At 27.1% G+C, this 22744-nt stretch overlaps 1 protein-coding gene across 2 annotated transcripts in view; it reads left to right on the top strand.

Annotated features, from left to right (window-relative positions):
• LOC100162146 (uncharacterized) overlaps positions 1 to 17384 on the top strand; it is a 37755-nt gene extending 20371 nt beyond the window's left edge. The window contains 8 exon segments of one of the 2 annotated variants that reach the window (NM_001204922.1): positions 9601 to 9891; positions 12504 to 12592; positions 12895 to 13057; positions 13124 to 13175; positions 14446 to 14635; positions 14693 to 14855; positions 15589 to 15716; positions 16823 to 17384. In NM_001204922.1, the coding sequence (NP_001191851.1) occupies positions 12581 to 12592; positions 12895 to 13057; positions 13124 to 13175; positions 14446 to 14635; positions 14693 to 14855; positions 15589 to 15716; positions 16823 to 16981 (867 nt within the window). In that variant the 5' untranslated portion in view covers positions 9601 to 9891; positions 12504 to 12580 and the 3' untranslated portion in view covers positions 16982 to 17384. 2 annotated transcript variants of the gene reach the window in all.
• Positions 17385 to 22744: the final 5360 nt, after the last annotated feature.

The raw sequence follows: 22744 nt of genomic DNA, 5'->3' as shown, positions 1-22744 counted from the left end.
TAGGAAGGTATCTGGATGAGATGGATTGATAGGGAGAGTGATATGAAGAAATATTGGACTGTGGATTAGGTTTTAAGTGTTATTATCAATGTGTGTAAATATATAACTGTAATTTTTGTATAATAATATTATGCAATTTGATAACCTACATAATAGGTATATATTTAAAATAATAGGAGGATTTTCCTATCGTCAAAAATTCCTTAACTCATAGTTATATCTGTCATATATTTAGTTGACACAGAAATTAGAAGAATATTCACCAAATAAAAATTCTTATATTTTTTATATAACAAAGAGAGATAAATTACATAATATATAATTTATAAATTATAATAATAATTATAATATTGTATATTGTTACCTAAATTAACGATAAGCGTGAAATAATTCATATTAATTATACATTTAGGTATAATATACCTGGTATATATTAGGCATATATTCCTTTAATAAATAATAAATATAGTAAATAAAAGCTATTATTAGATAAAGCTAAAATTACGAGGACAACAATTTAACTTTCTACATTTATAAAGCTATTAGGATAGGTTACATTGAATAAATAGTGTTTTTTTGTATATAGTATTTAAAGTTTTGTGAGAGTGGAGTCAGTAGTCAATGTGTAACAACACATTTCGTTAGGTATAAATTTGATTTTTGCCTGTTGGATATTTTAACCGTAGATTTTTTGGTTTGTAGTTTTGAAAGGAAGTACTTACCTAAATGTGACATTGAGACAGATCTCATAGATGTGTGATGAGTTGTGTAAATATTTTCAAGTTGTAAATATTTCTTTTATTATGTAATGGGTATAATATGTATATAAGTAGTACCTAGGTTCTACGTAATTTGTGTACTTTTATAGTCAGGTTTTTTTTACTTTCAAAAACCTAAAATTTAAGACAATATAATTCATGGGTTACTGTAATAGTAAAATGGATAGGATTTTTTGTCTGTTGGATATTTTAGTTTGGATGGTTTATCCGATATATAATGATACTAATCCAAATATATTATTCATTTATGATCGTTAAGAATAAACACATAAGTAGTTAGCATAATGACAATAGTTATAAAATGTCTGATTTCGAGATCCGTTAAATCCCCAAATGCTCCCTCCTGTCACTTAGCCATCAGCTTCTAATTAGATGTCTAATAACTATTATACTATAATGGTTCCTATGCGTCGAGATACGGTTTGTAATCAGATTATCGTTTAAGTATACATCATTACCTATATAAGTTGCAACGGTTGCATAGTTTTACACTCGTAGATAAAATCGATGGTATTATATTTTCTGAATAAATTCTTCTCTCGCAGCATAGGTATATGTTATATTGTAGGATATATTTTGTACCTGCATAAGTATTTACCTACTATTTACCAATAGGGTTTGTAGTTACGACGCCAACATAAAAAATATATTATAAAAGGTGTGTCTAATAATAAATAAATAAATATAATATGTCCGTCTTATACTGTTTACGGACTCGAGAAGTCGAGACGGTTTATCGTTTTCAGTTTTCACGTAGGTAACCTCATACATAATACATATTATTATATAGAGACGAGACACGTTGATATTTGTGAGGGGCTCAGCGGTGCCACTGGGTGACTACTAGTTATGTATGTGTGTGTGTGTGTTTGTGTGTGTGTATAAGAGGTTATAAGTTATAACCCCATTATAATTTATTTTCTAGCTATAGTATTGCGCCAACGGTGAGATTTATTATATAATAATAGGAATCCACAGTATCAGATGACATTTATACTTACATTACCGACGAGAAAACACAATATATAAAATAATAAGCTAATACAATTATTAGCAATGACTGCTGATAGTAATGCTTACCCGAAAGTAAAATTATTAAAAATATCTGCTATGCATGCGTTTATGCTTTTAAAAAAACTAATGTGAACAATTTAATATGAACAATTTGCATTGATTGTGTTTTTTCAATGTTTTTTTTTTCGTTTTTACTATAATAATATTGAAGACAATTTAAATAATAATTTATAATTGATCAAACACGATATTAAACTAAAAATATACAATTTGTTTATAGTTAATATAGTTTTAGATTTCAGATTAGCCTTTGGTTCAAATGCGTAGCTCATATACATAACTTCTTTAAACACAATAATTGTGAATTATTAATAATTAATAATTACTGAATTATTCAGTAAAATTATTTTTTTTTATAAGATATTTTAAATTATTATCTACACAATTATAATGTTCTGTAATAAGTACTATAGTGATAAACTATCATATGATTACATTTGAAAAAACACGAGATGAGTGACAGATGACTGATTGCAGGTTCACTCTACAGCGTCAAGTCTAGGCGGAGAATTTTTTTATTTTTTGTTAATTTATTTTTCTTAGGATGGATAAGGAATTTATTTTAAAAGATCTCTGGAACTATTGTCATTTTAGACGCCTACTTAATGCATTAGGAATGTTTACGCTTTAAAACGAGAGAGAGCTGTAACTATAATAGCCAATAGTTTTGAGTGCAAGAGAGCTTTTGCGTGATATTTTAGGTATGCGCGTTTAGCAGTTTCTTTAACAGTTGGAATTTTAAGATCACTAGTATACTGTATACCTATCTACATTTTACAAGAAGACAGAATTTTTAATATTGTCTTAAGCATTTTTGAGTGTACTGGTTGAATTTTTAGTAAAAATATACAAACATCAAATTACAAATATTTCAACTTTTTAACATTATTGTCAATATGACGCCATGACTATATAAGTACCTACTCTATATGGAATAATATTATTGATTTTACCGAATTGTACGCAAATAAGTGTTATAATTCTATTTTACTTAGGTATAAAACTGTATAAGATACTTATGTTAAATTCGCATCCAATGATTCGTCCTAATAAACTTAAAACATCTTGAGCCGTTTGCATAGAAATTGCGTCATTTGGGTTAACCAGCTAATTAACAATTCTTAGAATTTGTTATATATTTCCACAATAATACGTTGAACAGCGTTGAGTCATGTTCCCAAACGAGTGATAAATAATAATTGGTTCTGGAAATAGCCCTGGTATTAAAAAAAAAATCGTTCTAACGAGTAGGTACATGGTAAATGTTTTGCAGCAACTGAATTAATAATATCAAAAAGTCCGAGATTTGAATTGATATTTTCTTATTATTTCAGCGATAGGTAATCTAAAATTAAGATATATATATTTTTGATAAATAGTTATGTACATCATAGGTATACATGTATACCATTAAAGTAACTACTAATACCTATATGAGAGTTCTACCGATATCTGTTTAATTATAAAATATGAATAACTGACTGTTGTCCCCATGCAAAACGTGGTGATCCGAACCAGAAACAACGTAATTCTAAGTCCACCCATTTGGATTAATGTTAACGTAATATAATATATTATTTTACATAAGGAAATTGAGACAGTGGCAAACATATTTTTCCATAAAAACGCCCAATCATCTTTAGCCCATATCCGAGACATCGGAAGATTGACTGGACTGCAAATCAGGATACTCTGTCCACAACCATTTATATTTAAAGACCTATACACCAACAGCAAGATTCATACTTCACTACTCACTAGACAGTAATAGGCTATAGACAACTGCCTGACACTTATTAACATAGCCGATTGGCTCCCATAGCATAAGAAAAGTTGACCCCGCGGGCACGCGTGCACATCATTGCCCTTAGAAAATGCCAACTCTTATGTGATTCAAACTTTGTTTAATTCGTTATTTAATATTCAATGTAATGATTAAAATAATTAAATACCGCAAAACAGAACATAACGATTAACAAAATATATTATATATCATTAATCAAAACATAACGAAAAATGTAATGTATATAATATCTTATATAATTAATCGAAAAATAAAGCATAACGAAATATTTTAAAATCTATTTATTTAAAATGTATGTTGGTTTCGTAGAAACATTTATTTCATGCAAATAATCTAAGAGTAGATTTTATTATATTCCGCATTCTGGTCACTACCTACCCGCATTATAAGTTATTACTTATTATTTTTAAATTTGATAGGCATTAACACTATTTTAAAAAACGAAGAACGTAAAACTTGTATAACCTTTTAGTTCTAAATAACGATAAACGCTAAACTTGGATAACGCATTAATTCTATATAAAGATAAATGCAAAAGTTTAATAACGTTTTAATTCTAAATAACATGAAACGGATTTTTTTCAAATGCAAACCCTGATTATATAGATATATAATATATCTTAATGTGTTTATAGTGTTTACTGAATACCTATATCAATTTGTTGCAACATTAATCAAAAAATATAAAATATAGCAATACATTCGAACACAATTTTTTTAATAATACGAATTTTTGAATTTTTTTATAAATGTTTTAAAAACACTTAAACGACTAGGTAATAATGCAGTTCAAGTCGTAAAATAAGTACTTATAAAATATGAAAATTTTGATATATGCAAAAATATGTGCTAAAATAGTAAAATAATTTCAGGTAGTACCTATATCTATAATATATTATATTATAATGCGCAAATAATATGCAAATAGGTACATACAAATCCACACTCTAGTTATAATGTATAACTAATTATAGCTTATAGAAGCTACCCGCAGTGGCGTGTCCAGAACTATTTTTTTGGATGGGTTATTGGAGGTATAGGTTCAGAATGGGTTTATCACCCCCTCATATATTATTTAAACAGTTTTATTTTTAATATGTTAGGTATACGTATTATTATGTACTAAATAATAAAATAGCACATTTACCTATAATCATGGTTTATAATATCCATAACAGTACCTATCGGCATATTGTAGAACAATAAAAGTGTATTTTATATCAATAATGATAGATTAGGTAGGTATTTGGTAAGTTATACGGCTATACCTAGCTGATAACTTTTAAAACAGTTATGGAATTTTAAACTGAAAATAAATTTGAGATTTGCAATAACATCAAAAATGAACAAGATTTTATCAATTAATAAGAAAATAACAATGTTTTCATAGGTATATACGTATGCTGCTTGCTACTAGAATGATATATTGTATAGTGAGTAGTGAGTTCCTACGTAATAATATACATTAATCCTATTATATCCTAATGCACTACTAGCATTGAGGATTGTACAATATATACTAGCTGATCTCATGCACTTTGTTAGTTTGTTGTCCTTAAAAAATGGCAATTCTTAAAAAAAATTTGATTGTTCAACTCCTTTTGGGTGTAACTCGCTGCAGTGAGTATACAACTCATTCACATTGATGATTTTTTTACCTTGATGAAAATTCGATTTGATGCAATAGCTTGTACCGTATTATTGGTATAATAATCAATAATAAATAAATTCTAATTTTTACTTATTATTTCTCCTATAAACAATAGGATATATCCTATATACGTAATGGTATTGCATTACGTATATAGGTGTAAAAAGTATAGGTACAAATTGATTTTTTGCTGATATTAACCCCTTAAAAAATTTAAAAATTTAAATTTGAAAAATCCTTTCTTAGTGCACGGTGCGATTCTTGGGCATATGGTATAAATTACTGAAGTAAAAAATTAACATTTTTGGCTTATATAGTGTTATTGGAATCAAAATTTTTTATATTTTTATATTTTTCAGTTGGTACAGATAAGTCAAAACTATAATTTACTATCAGTAAAATTTGTTTTGGTCTAAACATTTTAAGTCACATCATATTGGGTACAAAATATGTATGTCTAGTTAAGAATTGAGAATCTGACAGAAATAATTTTAAAATGGTCTTAATATCTTAAGTCAAGTTTAACAATAATTTTAAATGCATGCCTAGATAGCGTAAGTCATATACAATAAAAATCCAACTATATCTTAAGTCACTTATAATAAAGAATTGATTTTAAAGTTCTACATTATAGTTAACATAAAAGTTGGTACATTGAATATTAAATTAAATTAAATTAAATCTATAATATTTTGACGATAATGTAAATATAATATTATTAGGAGGTGTTTTTACAAGTTTTACTTTATAGATACAATATATTTTAATAGATTATAAAATAAAAAATATAAATATTTCGAATGACGGATTTACAAATGATACAAATGATAATAATAATAAAAATTAAATAATTATTAATCAATAATTAATGAGTAGGTTACTAACCTATTATTTTAAAAGAATCATTATCGTATTAATATGTTGTTCAAATCATGATAAAAAAATAAAACATTATTGTTAGTGTTTAAAAATTATTATTAGGTACATATTAATTGTTTTAATGATAAGTATACATATAATACGAGTTACGACTATAATACCTACTATAAGTAGGTAGGTGTAGGTATATAATATAACTAGTAGTTTTATAATTTTATTTAAAAACATATGACTATTTTTTGGTTATACAAATAATATAATGTAATTACATATTGTAGTTAGTGTTATTGCTAATTTCTGAAAATTATATATCTTACATTTTGAATTCAACCACTGGAGTGGTCAATTTTATTCTTTTTATTATAGAATAGAGATAAAGTAGAAAAAAATGTAACAATAAATTATTTGTTCAATGAATAATATATATTTCAAATGGAAAAAGGTGGGTAAGTGGATGTCGCTCTGCTGTACAGTAGGTTACAAGTGGGTCACTGTATAATTGATAGTATTAAATTTGAATTCAATGATATAATATCACTGTATAAGAAAAACGATTCTGAGTGGAGACGGTTTGTCAGTCTAGGTATTAGACATACGTATTATAGGTATACTTATCTATAGTATTAAAAAAAATTTGACCTATAATAGGTATTAATAATAAATTCCAAATTAATCATATCACAATATCAATCAGGTAACGCGTTATACATCAACAACAAACCGTGGTACTATCATAGATATATAATAGTATACTTTAGAAGTTTCAAGTACCCACAAATAATATTATACAATCATTACAATCACAACAAAATAACGAAAATAGTTATTCCAGGTTTTTGAATATGTAATTTCGTCCAAATTTTAAATTAAAATTACTATAAAAATAAACTGTGCTTATGTATTTCTTAGAATTTTTGGCAACAGAATTAAATATTTACGTGGAATCTTGTTTTAAATTTTCAATCCTTAGATATAAAAGTTGAACATTTTATAAATTTTTAACTACAAAATAATTATTCAATTTTAAATTTGATAAATTTTGTCAACATTTTAACTTCAAATGCTTATAAATAAAAATTGTGCATATGTATTTTTAATATTTTTCAACTGCTATTGTAACAATGTATCAGGAGCTTTGTATTAATTTTTTACACTTTTTGGCCCAATAGATAAAACTTTATTGATATTTATAGAAAAAAAAACTAAAAAAATTGAAAACTTACAATGTCCTTAAACAGCTCAAAAAGAGTCAAATTATCTTCAAAATTTTATCTAATATAAACATTCAGTGAAATTTTTAAGTTTCTACAGTCATTCGTTTTTTAATTACAACAAAATAAGAAAATCGTTTTGAAAACCATTGGAAATTTCAAATTTTGACCTCCCGAAAGCACCAACTAGATTCACTTTACCATCAAACAAGATACTGTTGAAGAAAATCGAAGCAGTTTTACTGCCCCAAACCGTGATGACAGACACAAAAATAAAAAATTAAAAAAAATTAAAAAACACACATCATTGTAAAATCAATACATTCATCGTTCCACTCAGAATCTAAAATGCAAGTGCAAACAAATAAATAAATAATTAATAATAATAATAATAATAATAATAATAATAATAATAAATAAACAAACAAACAAATTGGTTTCCTTCGTCTCCAAAATCAAGTTAGATTCTTATATAATATATAGATAATTGTAATTGAATATTATAAGCAATGTGAAAATTACAATAATTATCGTTTAAAAAATATTTGTTCAATAATTTTCATTGTCGGAGATTATTTTTCCGGGGTTCGTCGGGGGTTTTTGTCCGGTAAGTTTTTTCTTGAGTATTTTTATTTCGCAATTATATTTGTGTCGTGCACACAGATTAATACATATCTTCTACTTTTCTCGACATCGCGGCGTCGTGATATATTAAATTTAAAATCGATGACCAATGACCGCACTCATGAGTCATGACTCAATGAACAATTTTACAATATTGAGGCGTGGAGTTCTACAAAAACGCACGTTTGCTTAAGTATTTTTACGCATCTTGTGCACCTATTCGAGAATTTTAGTTTCTAATACTATACGCTTGACTGGGAAAAGGTAATAAAAAAAAGTCAATTTTTAGTTACGTGTAGCGGTGGCTATATAACGATAGGCAAATAACATCTAATCATTCAACGTTAAAAAAATGATTTTTCAGCTTAACGATCATGCCCCGTAGAATAGTTAAATAATTTTTTGTTTATTCGAAAAAAGTAAACTCTATTAGGTAACCTTTGGTGTCGTGCGCGGGGTGGTAATTATTTACGCAATTATATTCTGAATATGCTATAAATTATTTTTGTGAATTTTCCATACCTAATACATCATTAGAATAATGCTATATTTTAGAAATTATCTACCTATCGTACAATCACAAAAATGTTAAAATATAATTTTTATATCATATAAAAATTAAAAACTATTTAATCATTAATTTGTAGGTACGTAATAATATAATATGGATAGGTACTTAATGATAATAATACACTTGGTAATTAATAAAAATGTAATAAAAATATTATTATTAATTGAACGGAAAAAGATTACCCCGTGCGTGCAATTATGTGGTCTGATAGTCCACGCGCGTTATTAAAAATTAGAGCGTACAGGTAGGTCTCCGTTTTTTTTAATTCGCTTTAAATTATAACGCCAGTCGCTAGCAATAAATTTTAAAATAGGTACCGAACTAGATAAGTACCCACCTACCGGCTACCAATATTAAAAAATATGAGACGTATATAGACTTACCTAGTTATTCGTCCGGGGCTAACTAACTAATTGAGCCACGGGCGTCATTTGGAGTAAAATCATAGGGTAGAAAGCGTCTCGAATAATATTTTTAACTCAATTGCATGTGGTCTAATGAAGCCTCATTACTCATCAGGGCAGTCTGTGGATAAAATTGTGGGGTGGCAATTACCCCCCCGCTACCCCGAAATGACGCCTATTTACTAAGCTATAAGTTTGAAGTTGAAAGTTAGATACTTTTTAATCTGTAGAAGTTATAAGTTGAATAGAAAAAAAGTACCCACTCAGCTTGACATTGTATTTTTTTTTAACTGAATATTTTAAATTTACGTCAAAGCACAATTGGAAAATTTGGAAAAGTTTACAAAACAAAAAATATAAATTACTAGCGAAAAGCGGAAGCGAAAACGCGTAGGTATGTCATTTATTATGACGTGTGAACGTAGCTGCCGCCGCCGACGAAGATGAATACACTTCGCGCGCGACCTTCACTACGCATAATCACTACAACAACAACCACGACGTTATCATTTTCAACGCGGAAATCAACAAAAACATTATTTAGTGATAACGCACGCACACAAACACACACGCACACACGCACACGCACACACGTCTTATGACACATCGGGCGACCACTTTGCGGACGGAATCAAGCGCGAATAATGTTTAAAAAAATGTCATTGAATCGGTAAAAATCGGTCGTTGTCGAGTGTCAACAACTGTTGCGGCGATCATCGGCGGTAGTGCCCCCTACGCGACTTACACGGTTTTTCCTCGGCGAGACGGTTCGCCACCCGTAATTATTGTACCGTGACGCTACTTTGGGTAGGTACCGACCCTGGTACAGGTGCGCTCATCACCGTGGCAGACTCTACGGATCGTGTCGTCTGGACTCCACTGTCACCGAACAAGGTACGAGCTATACGATAACATTCTACTGTGTGGACACCGCTGTCCGATGCACTACGTTAGTCCCGTGTGGGTGTGTAGCTATCTACTGGCTGCCGGGTATCATTCTCGCATACCATCGGTCGTCGTCATGTTTTTCTTCTATATAGCCGAAACGTGTGTACACACGCTTATTAGACGTCTCGCTGAATATTATTATTGTTTTTTTTTTTTTTTTTATTATCGTTAAAGAATATAGAAATATCACAATATTAGTTTCTTCCGCTGTGTAATAGGCAGCTAGTAGTTACAATAGTATATTATTACATGGCTTGTAAGTTTGTTACAATATATTACCAAAGAGTACATTTTAAAATTTACTTTAAATTGCACTTACTATAATATCAAGGATAATATCTGAATTATATATAATTATCCATACAATTGTTAAATTGTTTATCCAAAGTCAAAATAAATGTATTATAATTGGTATATCAATATTTATAATAATGATAATATAATCATTGTTTGGTTACAAGTGGATGACAAACAACACTTGTCCAACTGGTTTAGAAATGTCATGAAGTGAGATTTAAAAACAGGTTTTTATATGCTTTGGTTAAAACAGAAAGTTTCTCTAAGTATCTTGCTTATATGGATAGGTACATTATTATGTTTTGAAAAGTTTGAAATTGATTTAACTCAGTTAGGTATCCATGTAACTTTTTTTAGTTAAAATGTATGTTGTCTTGTGGTATAGATTATGTCTTAACAGATTTTTAAACATTTGAAATTAATAATTTATATAAATAAAATGCCTAAAACTGTTGTTAAATAATTGATTAGTTTTAGGTACCTACTGTTTATAATAATGAGACTGAAAATGTTTGTTCTAGAAGTTGATATTAATTCGCTCATTTATAAATTGTCATCATTTAGGTATCATCTTTGAGATCTTTCTGTAATTGTAAAAGAATAGTGATACAGTTGAACTATTTCTACCTCGATTCCTACACTTTTTGCTATTTCAAACTTCAGCGTAGACTTCCAAAAAGTGCCAATGAACCTTTAAATTATGTTAGAGTGTTATTTCCATGCACATTTTTTCCGTAGGTAGACCGATATTAAATGGCAAAAAAAGCTTACAAAATTAATATATTATAGGTACCAATTAGTTTTTACTTAGAATTAGGCATCTGATTTTTTCTTAGTACCTACAACAAATAAAACAATTTTAATTGGAAAATTATTTAGTAATTAAGTATATGTCTATAGGTAGATAGTTGCCATGTTGTGTTATATTGTATTTGTGAATTTTTAACATCAGCTATGCACATGCAAACGTATATTGAAATGTGTTGATCTTAAAAAATGTAATCAATTCCTTACAAAAAGTTTTTTATTAGCTATAAATCTGTGCTTTTTAAATATTTACAATTTCAATTTATCCTATCTCATAAATAATGTAAATTGAATGTTCTACATATAGTAAAGTGTAACCGTGAATGGACTATTGCTATATAATATTTATACATGCTCTTGAAGTTCAATTTTATTATCTTACATAAATAGGTTAAGTTTGTAATTTTACTATTGGTTTTTTTACTGTTAAATGTACACAAGGTTATTTTACATAAATAAACTTTTTTTTCGAGCCTTTTTTAGTGTGTGATTTATAGATATGATGACATTATTATATCATTAATTGATTACATAAACAATATTAAAAGTTGGTGCTAGAGGCCTTAGATAATTTATAGATTTATAAACATAATATATTTATTTTACTTTAAGTGTAATTAGAACACTTTTAGTTTTTAATTTTTTTGTTGGAATTTTTACTAATAAACTATTAATTTGTTTATTTATTTAGAATTTTTTTGTTGTTTATGTTATAAGAAAAAAAAGTTTTCTATTTATTTTTAAATTAAATGTTCTTTAGATAGGTATATAAATGTTGGTATTAAAATTTAAAATATACAAAAAAAAAAAAAACATACCATAGGTACCTACTGTTAAGGGTAAAAAATAAAAATGTATAGGTAAATATAATTTATTTGTTGGAAAACGAATAATACAGACTTTATTTTTATTTGTTAATAAAGTTGTAGGTAGGCTAATAATTATAATAATAATAATTAATAATCTCGACAATAACAATAATAGTAAATTATATAATACCTAATAACGGTTTGTGAAATGATTTTAATACAATTAATTTTTAATAGCTTATAGTTATTAATATTGAAAAGTTATAGTATAAAATCACTTAAAATAGACAAATTACAATATTGAAGAAGGTATATTTTATAAAATACATTTAAGACATTTCATATTTTGTGTTCACATTAGTAGGAGATTTTAAAAGTTTAAAAAGTATACCTATGATATTGAAAATATTTCAGTGAGTGCTGTCCCATGAACTATATTTGTCATTAAAAATTGAACGTTAGAATAGTGAAGAAGATATATCATCTGTAGTATCTAGGATAGTATCTTATACAATTGTAAAATATATTCAATTCTAATGGTGACAGTTATTTTGATTGTATTATGTTACACATTCATACTAATATACTAGTTTTCAGATTTTATTTGTTCTATTACATTTTATACAAATTATATTTTATTTCTAGATGATCTCATACCGCCAAGTTCTGAAGAAAACACACGCGGAAATGTATTTCAACAATCTACAACATTGACAGCAAAAATGTGGCCTCCTGTATGTTTTATCAGATTATTTAATTTAATGAAAAAAGAAATTAATCAAAATATATTTTGTTGATTTTTTAATCTTAATGTTCAGTTAATTCTAAGATTAATGCGAGTCAATTTAAATTATTTAAGTATTGTTTAGTGACTAACGAGCTAATTTAATTATTATTTGTGTAAATAACAACTGTCTAAAAAAATATATTTGAATAAAATATGTATATAGAGAATTTTTAACATATTATATATACAATTAATAACAATAATAAAAATAACACATTTCATAAAATTTATAATATTTTTGTTCTGCAGGATATTTCCGGAGGTTTTGATTGGACCTTGGATGTTTTGGGATGGCAAGTCGACAAAGATCAATTGTCAATTGTTATAGCATGTGTTATTGTCATTATAGTACTTACTTCAATAACTATTGTGTTTATAATTTGGTATTGTTGTTTTTGTAAAATAAAAAATGGTAAGCATATTGTTTATTTTATTTATGTTGTGCCTTTTGATAATCTAATTTTTTTTTTTTATTTAGTACAAAACAGTTGCGATGAAGAGGAACAAAGAAGTAATACCAACATACCTAGGTAATTTTAAATATGTTTTTAAAACATTTTATAATAGGCATATTAGGCATAAGTTATCAATAGTATAACTTTATAGTTTTTAACACTATAACAGCTTTATGGTATATTATATGAACTATAAAACTTGGAGTCCCTATGGTTAAATGTGTTAATTTTGAACGTAACATAAAGTTATATAATGATGTCTAACTATATCTGCAACATGTGTTTTTAAATTATTTAATAGTTTAGCCTTTAATATATATTAAACCTAAATAAATCAAAATGTATTTCTATAAACTATAATTTTGATCATTTTGGTCTACTGTTCCTCAAAGAGTATTTCTATATTAAAAACAAAAAATGTTAATTAAGAATTTTTTTATAAAAAAATAATTTACACCTATAATTTCTGTCTATGAGAAAAGAATACAAATCATATAGTTTGATGCTAAATAGTAACGTCATAATTGTTTAAAAGTTTAAAACTACTATTATTTTATTTACAATTTAGTTAGACCTTTTATGAAATTATTTTTTTTTTTTTGAAATAAATAATAACTCTCTTAATTTGCACAGTTATTTTTACACTAATAACGAAAACATAGGTAATGGCCATTATATTGTGATTAATCATTATATAAGAAATTAAATACAAAAGAGATTGTTTATAACACAATACATTTTTGTCAAAAGTTTTAAATCCAACACTTCTGCCGATTAACATACACTAAAATACAAATCAAAATCAACTACATGTCTTTTAAATAGTTATAAACGATTTTCACTATATAGAGATTTTTTTTCTAAACATTCATACCATATAGCTCTTCACAATGTTTAAATCATGCTTAGTTATTGAACAATATTCTAATGAAATTAATTATATTTTGAAAACCCCAAGAAGATTTGGTATTTACAGTTTTTTTTTTCAAAAACATGAAATATAAAATTTTAAAACATTATCAAAATTGTCACAGAGTTTTCTTAGAGTTTACTAAGATTGATAGCACTATTTTTTCAATTTTCAACTCAAATAAGCCCTTTATAGTTAATTTTACTGAAGAATTTATAAACAGTTGGTAGTATATTTAATTGTTTATTTATGAGTATAGTTACAAAAAAAATGTAGTTAGTTATAGTTTCATTGTAAAAAATATGTTCTATTTTTACAATTTGGAATTATGAATTTACAATTTTATCTATAAGAAAATAATACAAATTTAATTTTATAAATAATTACTAAATAGTAACATGTTATCTTAAACTATTCAATTTTTTTATTTTTCAGTTACTCCACTGTATTCCTAGACCCCAAAACTGGAAGTTTTATATATAGTAACCGTATCGTTGAGTTGTTTCCTGAGAGAGAAGGTTCTCCCGATCATTGGTTTTTCAATGATCAAGGAGATGAACCTGCAAATACAAATACAGTACCGCGTTCAGCCTCTGTACCACCAGCAAAACAACTTCAGTCATTTGTATGTTTATTGGTGGATTTTTTAAGACTAACAAAATAACAATTTTCTTTATTTCAGGATCCTTGTATACGTGAAATAAAAGAATTTATTAGCAATGAAACATTTGACGTACCTAATTTGCATTATATTGACAATGAGACCCAAAATGACCCTTGCCATTTGCCAAACGCTTTACCTCAGATCTCTGAATTTAATCCTCACCAATTTACTTCCAGCAGCAGTAAGTATTATGTTTGTTAACTGAAATGTTTTTAACTTACTATAGCTAAATAATAATAATAATAATAATAATGTATTAATTTACCTTCTATGCAATTCTTCTTTTATCATATATTTATTGTGAAATCATTAATTACATTTGAATACAAGGACCTTCCTCTCATTGATGTATCCTATTTATAAGTGTAAGTGCATAACGTAACAAATTTCCATTCATCAGTTTACTTTTAGTTTTTTTAGTTTTAATATAAAGTTATTCAGTTGCAAGTGTAGTTGTGTAGCATCTTCTTAACACATTGGGTTCCACTAAAATTATCAAAGCATAGTCCGTGTTGCCACGCCAAAAATACGTCCGGTCGACTATTTTAAGGAAAAATAGATACCAACACAAAAAATAAAAACCAATTGGATTATATTCTTAGCATATTGAGACAGTGTATCGACTGTGGCCTTAAACATGTTAAACATCCTAAAATATTGTGCTGTGTATGTAATATATTTATCCCTTTATACTGGGTCAGAGTGTATTTGGATAATACCACATACTTAAATGTAATTTAAAATCATTAATATTGTTAAGATAAATTGTCCTTGATGTACAATTCAAAATAGACAACTTATTTTTTTCATTATAAATTTTTAAATCAGTGTTATATCTACGAAACTTCAATATAAACATAGACATAGTAGTTTCAAAAATAAACAACAACTAATTAAAATTACATTTTATTTAGTTTTGGAAAATTGCCATACATGTGATGGAAAATCTATAACACTGCGAACAAGAAGTCTTCCTACACATGTGAGAAACAAGAAACGGCCATTCTCAACATCTGACAATTTATCAGAGCTTTATGCTAAGGTATTTTTAATTTTTATAAGAAAAATGTGCAGCTAACATAAGATAAGATTTGTACATTTTAAATACTTGCGAGTGAGACTACATTTTTTTTTAAGTGTAAACTAATTATTGATACAAATTGAGTTATATAATATTATAATGTATTAAAATAGTACAAAACTCAAATAATAAGTTTTTAAATTGAAATAATGTTTAATAAAAATTGTATAGGTTTAATTTTTTTACTCACATTATTCAATGAGTAATGAGGAATTTAATAAAAAAGTGTGAAATTGTGGGGCCGGGCTTGCCGTAGTTGCCTGTCTTACATGTACAAAAGCTGCTCGCCTCACACAATAATTCACTTACCTTTTGAGTATATTTTTGAATTTTTGTTGTATGTATGTGATGTGTTTTTATGCAATGTTACTGAGGATATTAGTGGCACAAGATTTTGTCTAAAGTGTAAATTTTTTTTAAAAATATTTAAAATCTTATATTAGTAATTTTTGTTATGTGCGTCTCTTTAATCGATTCAGTCCCAAAAACAAGTGCCATTATCCCTTTAAGTTTTCTTAATGTTAAAAAAAAATAAAATATTTAATTAAAATTCTAATACTTCTATCTTCTTAAGCATAAAAATTAACATTTACATGTAAATCAAACATCAAAAATAAAATGTTTAGATGGGTAAATCATTATGTAAAGAAGTGAGCAACTTTTACATATAAAGATGTAAGATAGGAATTTATATCGGGTCGGGGCCAATCTTGTCAACCAGCCATTTTAAATATCCTAATATCTCCTTAATAATAATAATAATAATAATAATATTTTTTTAATATTTAATTTTGACCAAATTCTTTAGTTTCCAATTCCTTAGTTCTAACTACAATAATTTAATATTTAATAATTTGAAGAAAACATTGTTTTGTGTTATGTGCTCCTTAGATATCAACTATTTCCAATATTTAAAATTGTTTGATTTAAATTAAAATAAAATATTTTAAAATTGCAAAAATAAGGGTATTGGTGATATAGCTTTGACATCATTTTTGATATAAGTGTTTTTCCTTAGAGATATACTGATTATATTGAATAATTATTGACTTGAAATGTTTCTTTAGGTAAATTTCAGTAAAAAAAGGAAAAATCGCATGAGAAACGATGAAGCTGCCATAATTGCTATGAGTAAATCCAGGAGCCAGTTCCTCAACAACAAAGACACAGATATATTGGTTGACAATGAAGCAGTGATTGTGTACGACGAACGAACTGCTTTATAAACAGATAATATTATGTGATATAACTGTAGGATAATTGCGTTTAGAATCTCTTATGTACTATATATATTGTCATAATTGTTTCTCATATGAGTGAGGTTATTGCAATACATATAATAACAGTATGTACAGTTAAAATGCTGTGCGAGATAAACTATAAACTGCGTTCCACTAAATATATGTTGTACTTCATTATATTATATTGAATTAAAATTGTTTTGAAACATTATATAATATACATATTACACTAAATCAAATACCACTTTTTTAAATCTGTATTATTATTATTTTTTTATCTTCCCTTATTATTTTTATTATTATTTTATTTAATTATGTATATAATCGTCAAATGAATTAGTGGAGAGAAAATAAAATAATAATAAAAAAAATGTTAATTATTTTACAAGTGTATGCTGTGTTTGTGTATTATTATATTTAAATGTTTTAAATTCAAACATATTTGATAGTAGTATGGTCAAATAATTAAAAAAATTAATAAGAATAGTTTTATAAAAGTAAATTAATGTTTGATGTTTATGATTTTAATTTTAAAATATTGAATATGAATTACTATATCACAAAATGATAAATTATCATTCTATATTAAATTATAGAATGATAATCTAAAAAGCAGTTAGTTGGAACTTGGAGACTTGATAATCAAATGTTTTTGATTTTGCTATTGTAAGCATGCCATTGACCATGTGATAATTTATATTATTTGATCAGTTTATTGTCTTTAATCTGGAGACGGTAAATTATATCCCCCAAAAAAGGTCATGGTCATGTACTATGTAAATTGCGTCCTATGTACTTTTAAAACATACGTAAATTGCGTCACGGGTATATTTGAAATGTACGTAAATTGCGGTCGATTGTACAATTTAAAGATAAGTATTAATGCTGCAAGACATGTTTGGCCTTCTATTGAACTAAAAGGGTGTAGATTTCACCTTGGTCAAAGTTGGTACAGGAAAATACAGCACCTGGGGTTAAGTAATGATTACAAAAACAATAATACTGATATAAGTAATTTTTTTAAATTAGTTTTTGGACTTCCTTTTTTCAGTCATGATATGGTTGAAAATTGTTTTGTGTATGATATAATGGCATTGCAACAACAAGATAATAGGATAGTAAAATATTTACTGAATACATATTAGAAACATATTTAACCAACGACGCAGAGTTACTACCACAGGTATGGGCCGAATATTTTGTATCTTCAATGATGCGCACAACAATTAATTGTGAATCATTTCATAAAAAATTAAACAGCTCATTCATTTCATCACACTCGAACATATTCAATTTCATTAAAAAATATTTTGGCAGGCATACATACAAAATTATACCCAGGCCACAATTTACGTATATATAAAATATATCCAGGCCGAAATTTACATATGTATAAAATATACCCGGGCCGCAATTTGCCCTTTAATCATGCCTATTAACCATCTATGTATCTTATCCAGTGGGGCAATGGCTATATTTTCTCGGTCAGCTAAATATATAATAGGGGCTTTTGCAAATACATTTTTTATTATAACATAATAATTCATAATATTATAAAGGTTGGGAGATTCTGGAATGATAAATAGCAAAAATATTTATTTGATAATCTCGAAAAAGATAATTTAGTTTATTTTATTTTGGCCTTAAGGTAATTTACTACATTTTGTAAGTCAATTTTTCATTTTTTTTATGCAATTTTTATTGAGCCGATGGCACCTTATTATTATTATTATTATAAAATGTGTATAAATTAATAACCTAAAATTTTTATATGAATGTCAATACAATTTTATTTGTTGTGAAAAAATTCTTGAAAATGTACAGGGCCCCTAATATATTGTTACAATGTAATTTGAAAAATATTAAAAATCCAGTCAGTTTTTGTTTATAAGCTCAAATCTTGACAAAATACATAAAAATCACAAAGATGTACAAATTATTTTGAGATAGAAGTTCGTAAAAATTTTTAATTTTAAATTTAAGATTTGAAAATGTGATACAAGATTCCTCATAAGTTTGCCTACTTTTAACAAAAAAAAATGTCCACAAGATTAAATTAAATTAAATTTTTATGAGCGTTTGAAGTTCATAGTTTTACAACATTGGATATTCACTTAATTTCTCATGTAGCGATTTTCTTATTTTGTTGTAATTTAATAATGAACGACCATAGATACAATCTGAAATTTTCACTGGTTGTTTATAACTTATATTAGCATTTTCTATAAAATGTGGATTCTTCTTGAGCTGTTTGTGGACATTTTCAATTTTCAATTTTTTTTCTATAATTGTCTATAAAATTGTATTTGTTGGGTCAAAAAGCGTGTTCATTTGATTCAAGGCTCCTGATATATTGTTACTATAGCTGTTCAAAAATATTAAAAATACATTAGATAATTTTTTTAATAATAATTCAAAGTTCTAATTTTGACAAAATATATTAAATTTAAAATTTACTGGTACGATTTATATGGCCTTCACCATAAACGGTTCGTACCTCATTTAAAATCTCATGTGGAGATTTTCCCTTCGCAACAAGGTAACGGATAACGGCGCGAATTTCGCACTTAGCGGCATGTTTAACAAGAAAAATTTGTGCGACCACAAAGTTTGAACTCGTACTGATCTTGTTTTAAATGTTAGGAGTTAAGCTATACGGCAGTGTAGCCAACATAGTAAAAAAAATATTCCCTATGGCCGTGAGAGCTTTAGTACACTTACTTTCTGCACCGTATATAAAATACTTTATTCACAATAATATCATCAAATATATTTAGTAATATCATATTAGGCTGACTCATGAACATATAATAGTAAGGACTGGCTACTGCTCGACCAGTGTGATTTGCTTATTGTTGCCATTTCAATAATAATCCGCTAGGATCGCTGCTGTGCGTGCGCTCTACTGCCGCCAATGTAGAAGCGTTACAAACAAGTAAATATAATGCACCAATGCTTCAAATTTACTAACTTCAAGTGATATAATTAATTATATCATGTTGTACAGCAGTGGTGAACCCAGGGGGTGGACCCCTACCCCCTTGACTTATGTCATAGTTTTATTTTTATTTTCAAAAGTTTCTGTGAAATGTTCATCGAAATTTATTGATTAGTTTGATTATTACTTATTAGTTATTAGATTAAATTTGGACATTAGGTATTTTGTTGATAACACGTCGAATCCGATAATAATTAAATTGACGTACATTGTAAATATAAATTTAAAAATGTAAATAATATAATTGTGTCTTTTTAGATTCTGAGTGAAACGATGAATGTATTGATTTTTTGTGTCTGTCATCACCATTTAGGACAGTAAAAGTGCTTCGATTTTCTTCAGCAGTATCTTTTCTGATAGGAAAGTGAATCTAGTTGGTACTTTGGGGGGTTGAAAGTAAAATTTTTCCAGTAGTTTTCAAAAGCGTCGTGAAAAACAAAAGAAAAATTAAGGAAAAACGGGAATTTTTACGCAAAATCTGTTTTCGAGAAAATTGAATTTGGTTTTTCGTGTAACTTTAAAACAAAATATGTCCGTAGATACATGCAATTTTCACTGGTTGCTTATATTTCCATTTTCTATACATGATAAAATTTTTAAAATATTTTGATTTGTTTTGAACTATTTAGGAACATTTTCAGTTTCCAATATAGACCAATTAATAGGTATAATAGTTTTTTTTCTATGAATGTCAGTAAAACTTTATTTGTTGAGTAAAAATACTTGAAATTTAATACAAGGGTCGTACTATATTTTTACAATGAAATTTGAAAAATATTAAAAATTCTTAGTCACAGTTTTTTTTATTAGCATTTAAGGGGGCTGTAGCGTTATCCATTCTAAGGATTAAAAAATAGGCATTTTATATTTCAGTAATTCAGTTCATATAGGTCTTGTGAATGTGTTGTAAGTATAGATGAACATTAGTGTGTGTGTAATTCGTAGTACCGATCACGTTGTATAGGGGCATCATTATACGTCTGTCATTTTACTAAATAGCATGCACATGTCACCAAATATTACTTTATAAAATTAGTAACATTTTTTTTCAAAAAATACTGCCAGTGACTTCAATCACTACGTTCAGTAGGATGTTCTGATTTAAATTTTGAAAGCAGATTTGAATTCTCCTCTAAATTTACTATGCTTTGACCATAGGCGCCAGGTTTTAAAAATATCATGGGGGGCTTACTATTTTATGAACACTTTTATTAAAGTTTTACATAAATATTTTCGTTTTATTTAAATTTTTCGTTAAACAATTAACTATTAAATTTTAGTTATTTGTTGTTTTGTATGTTATAAAATTATAATAGTATTATCATAAAAAATCATAAGACAAAAATTAAAAAATGCCAATTTATTTTGAAAGTTACACATTTTATAAAGAAAATGTATTTTTCCGCACTTTGGAAATGTTGATGAATTGGTTTGCGACAGTTTCAACATTTATTTCTTCATCACGGTGACAGTGGCGGTTTTGATAAAACATCAAGCGGGGGGGGGGCTATTTTAAATTTTTTTGGTTCCTCCCACCATAATAACATATATCAAATAAAGAAAACAAATTGTTTATGGTCCCATAATAATTAATTGACATATAACTTTCATATTTCATTTCATTATTTAAACAGTTTGGTTTTATTGGAATCTTTATAAAGTAACAGCCTCTGAATTAAACTTACCCTTAACAGTTTAACCATGTACATATTAATATTATATAAAATATAGTAAAAAGTCCATAGATTTGGCTATAATCTAAACAGAAACATGAGTAATAAATGCATAACTGAAGTAATAAATTTAAAGCTTAAAGTTATTAGTCATTTGTGAATTTAAAACAGAAATAACAGATAACAAGTTAGTAGTTAAGATATCTGATAATATAATACCAGCATGAACCTTTTCCGTAACTACGGCTAAAACCATTTGTAACATCATACTCAAATCCGACTAGCTTATCAATCCTAGTTGTAATTCTGTATTTTGTGATAACGCATATTGTTATCAATTTAAAAAAAAAATTAAAAAATAGTTTTTATATATTATATTGTGAAAATAGTATGACGTACATAACATAACAGTTGGCTCAAAAAAAATCCAGGGGGGGGGGGCTAGCGCCCCCTTCGCCACCCCTAAAAACCGCCACTGCACGGTGAGCATGAAGAATGGAAATATCATTCAACCGTGCTTGACTCATTGTACTCCTGATGTATGTCTTATGTCAGCGAAGGGCAGAAAATGATCTTTCTGAAGTACATGATGACACTGACTAACTAACATTATGCATAATATTTTGTTAAACTCTGGTAACATTTGACGAAGTGCATCATCGTTTTCATTAGCTTCAAGACTTTCTTAATTTATTTGTTATGACTTATTTTATAATATAAGAACCGTGAGGCCGTGGGGGGCTGAGCTCCGCTATACCAATCTCATGGGGGGCTGTAGCCCCCGAGCCCCCCTGCACACGGCACCAATGGCTTTGACTGTCGTACATTTTTATATTCTATATTAGTGTATTTAAATTTGAATTATGAATATTGTAATAACTTAAAAATAAGAAGAAATATAAATACGACTCCTGTCGATAAATATATTTAATTTCAGATGTTAAGATATTAAAATTAAGCTATTACCTTCCTCCAGATGTTCGGAGGGCTCTCGAGATCGTGTATTCGAGAATTAGATCAAATATACCGTACAATATAATTTGTGTAGAAAAGCACATATATATTAATACTGCAATC

This window comes from Acyrthosiphon pisum, chromosome X (assembly GCF_005508785.2).
Source record: "Acyrthosiphon pisum isolate AL4f chromosome X, pea_aphid_22Mar2018_4r6ur, whole genome shotgun sequence".
In the NCBI taxonomy this organism is placed as follows: domain Eukaryota; kingdom Metazoa; phylum Arthropoda; class Insecta; order Hemiptera; family Aphididae; genus Acyrthosiphon; species Acyrthosiphon pisum.
The sequence above is the reverse complement of the archived record's forward strand: the minus strand, read 5'-3'. Positions and strand labels throughout refer to the sequence as shown.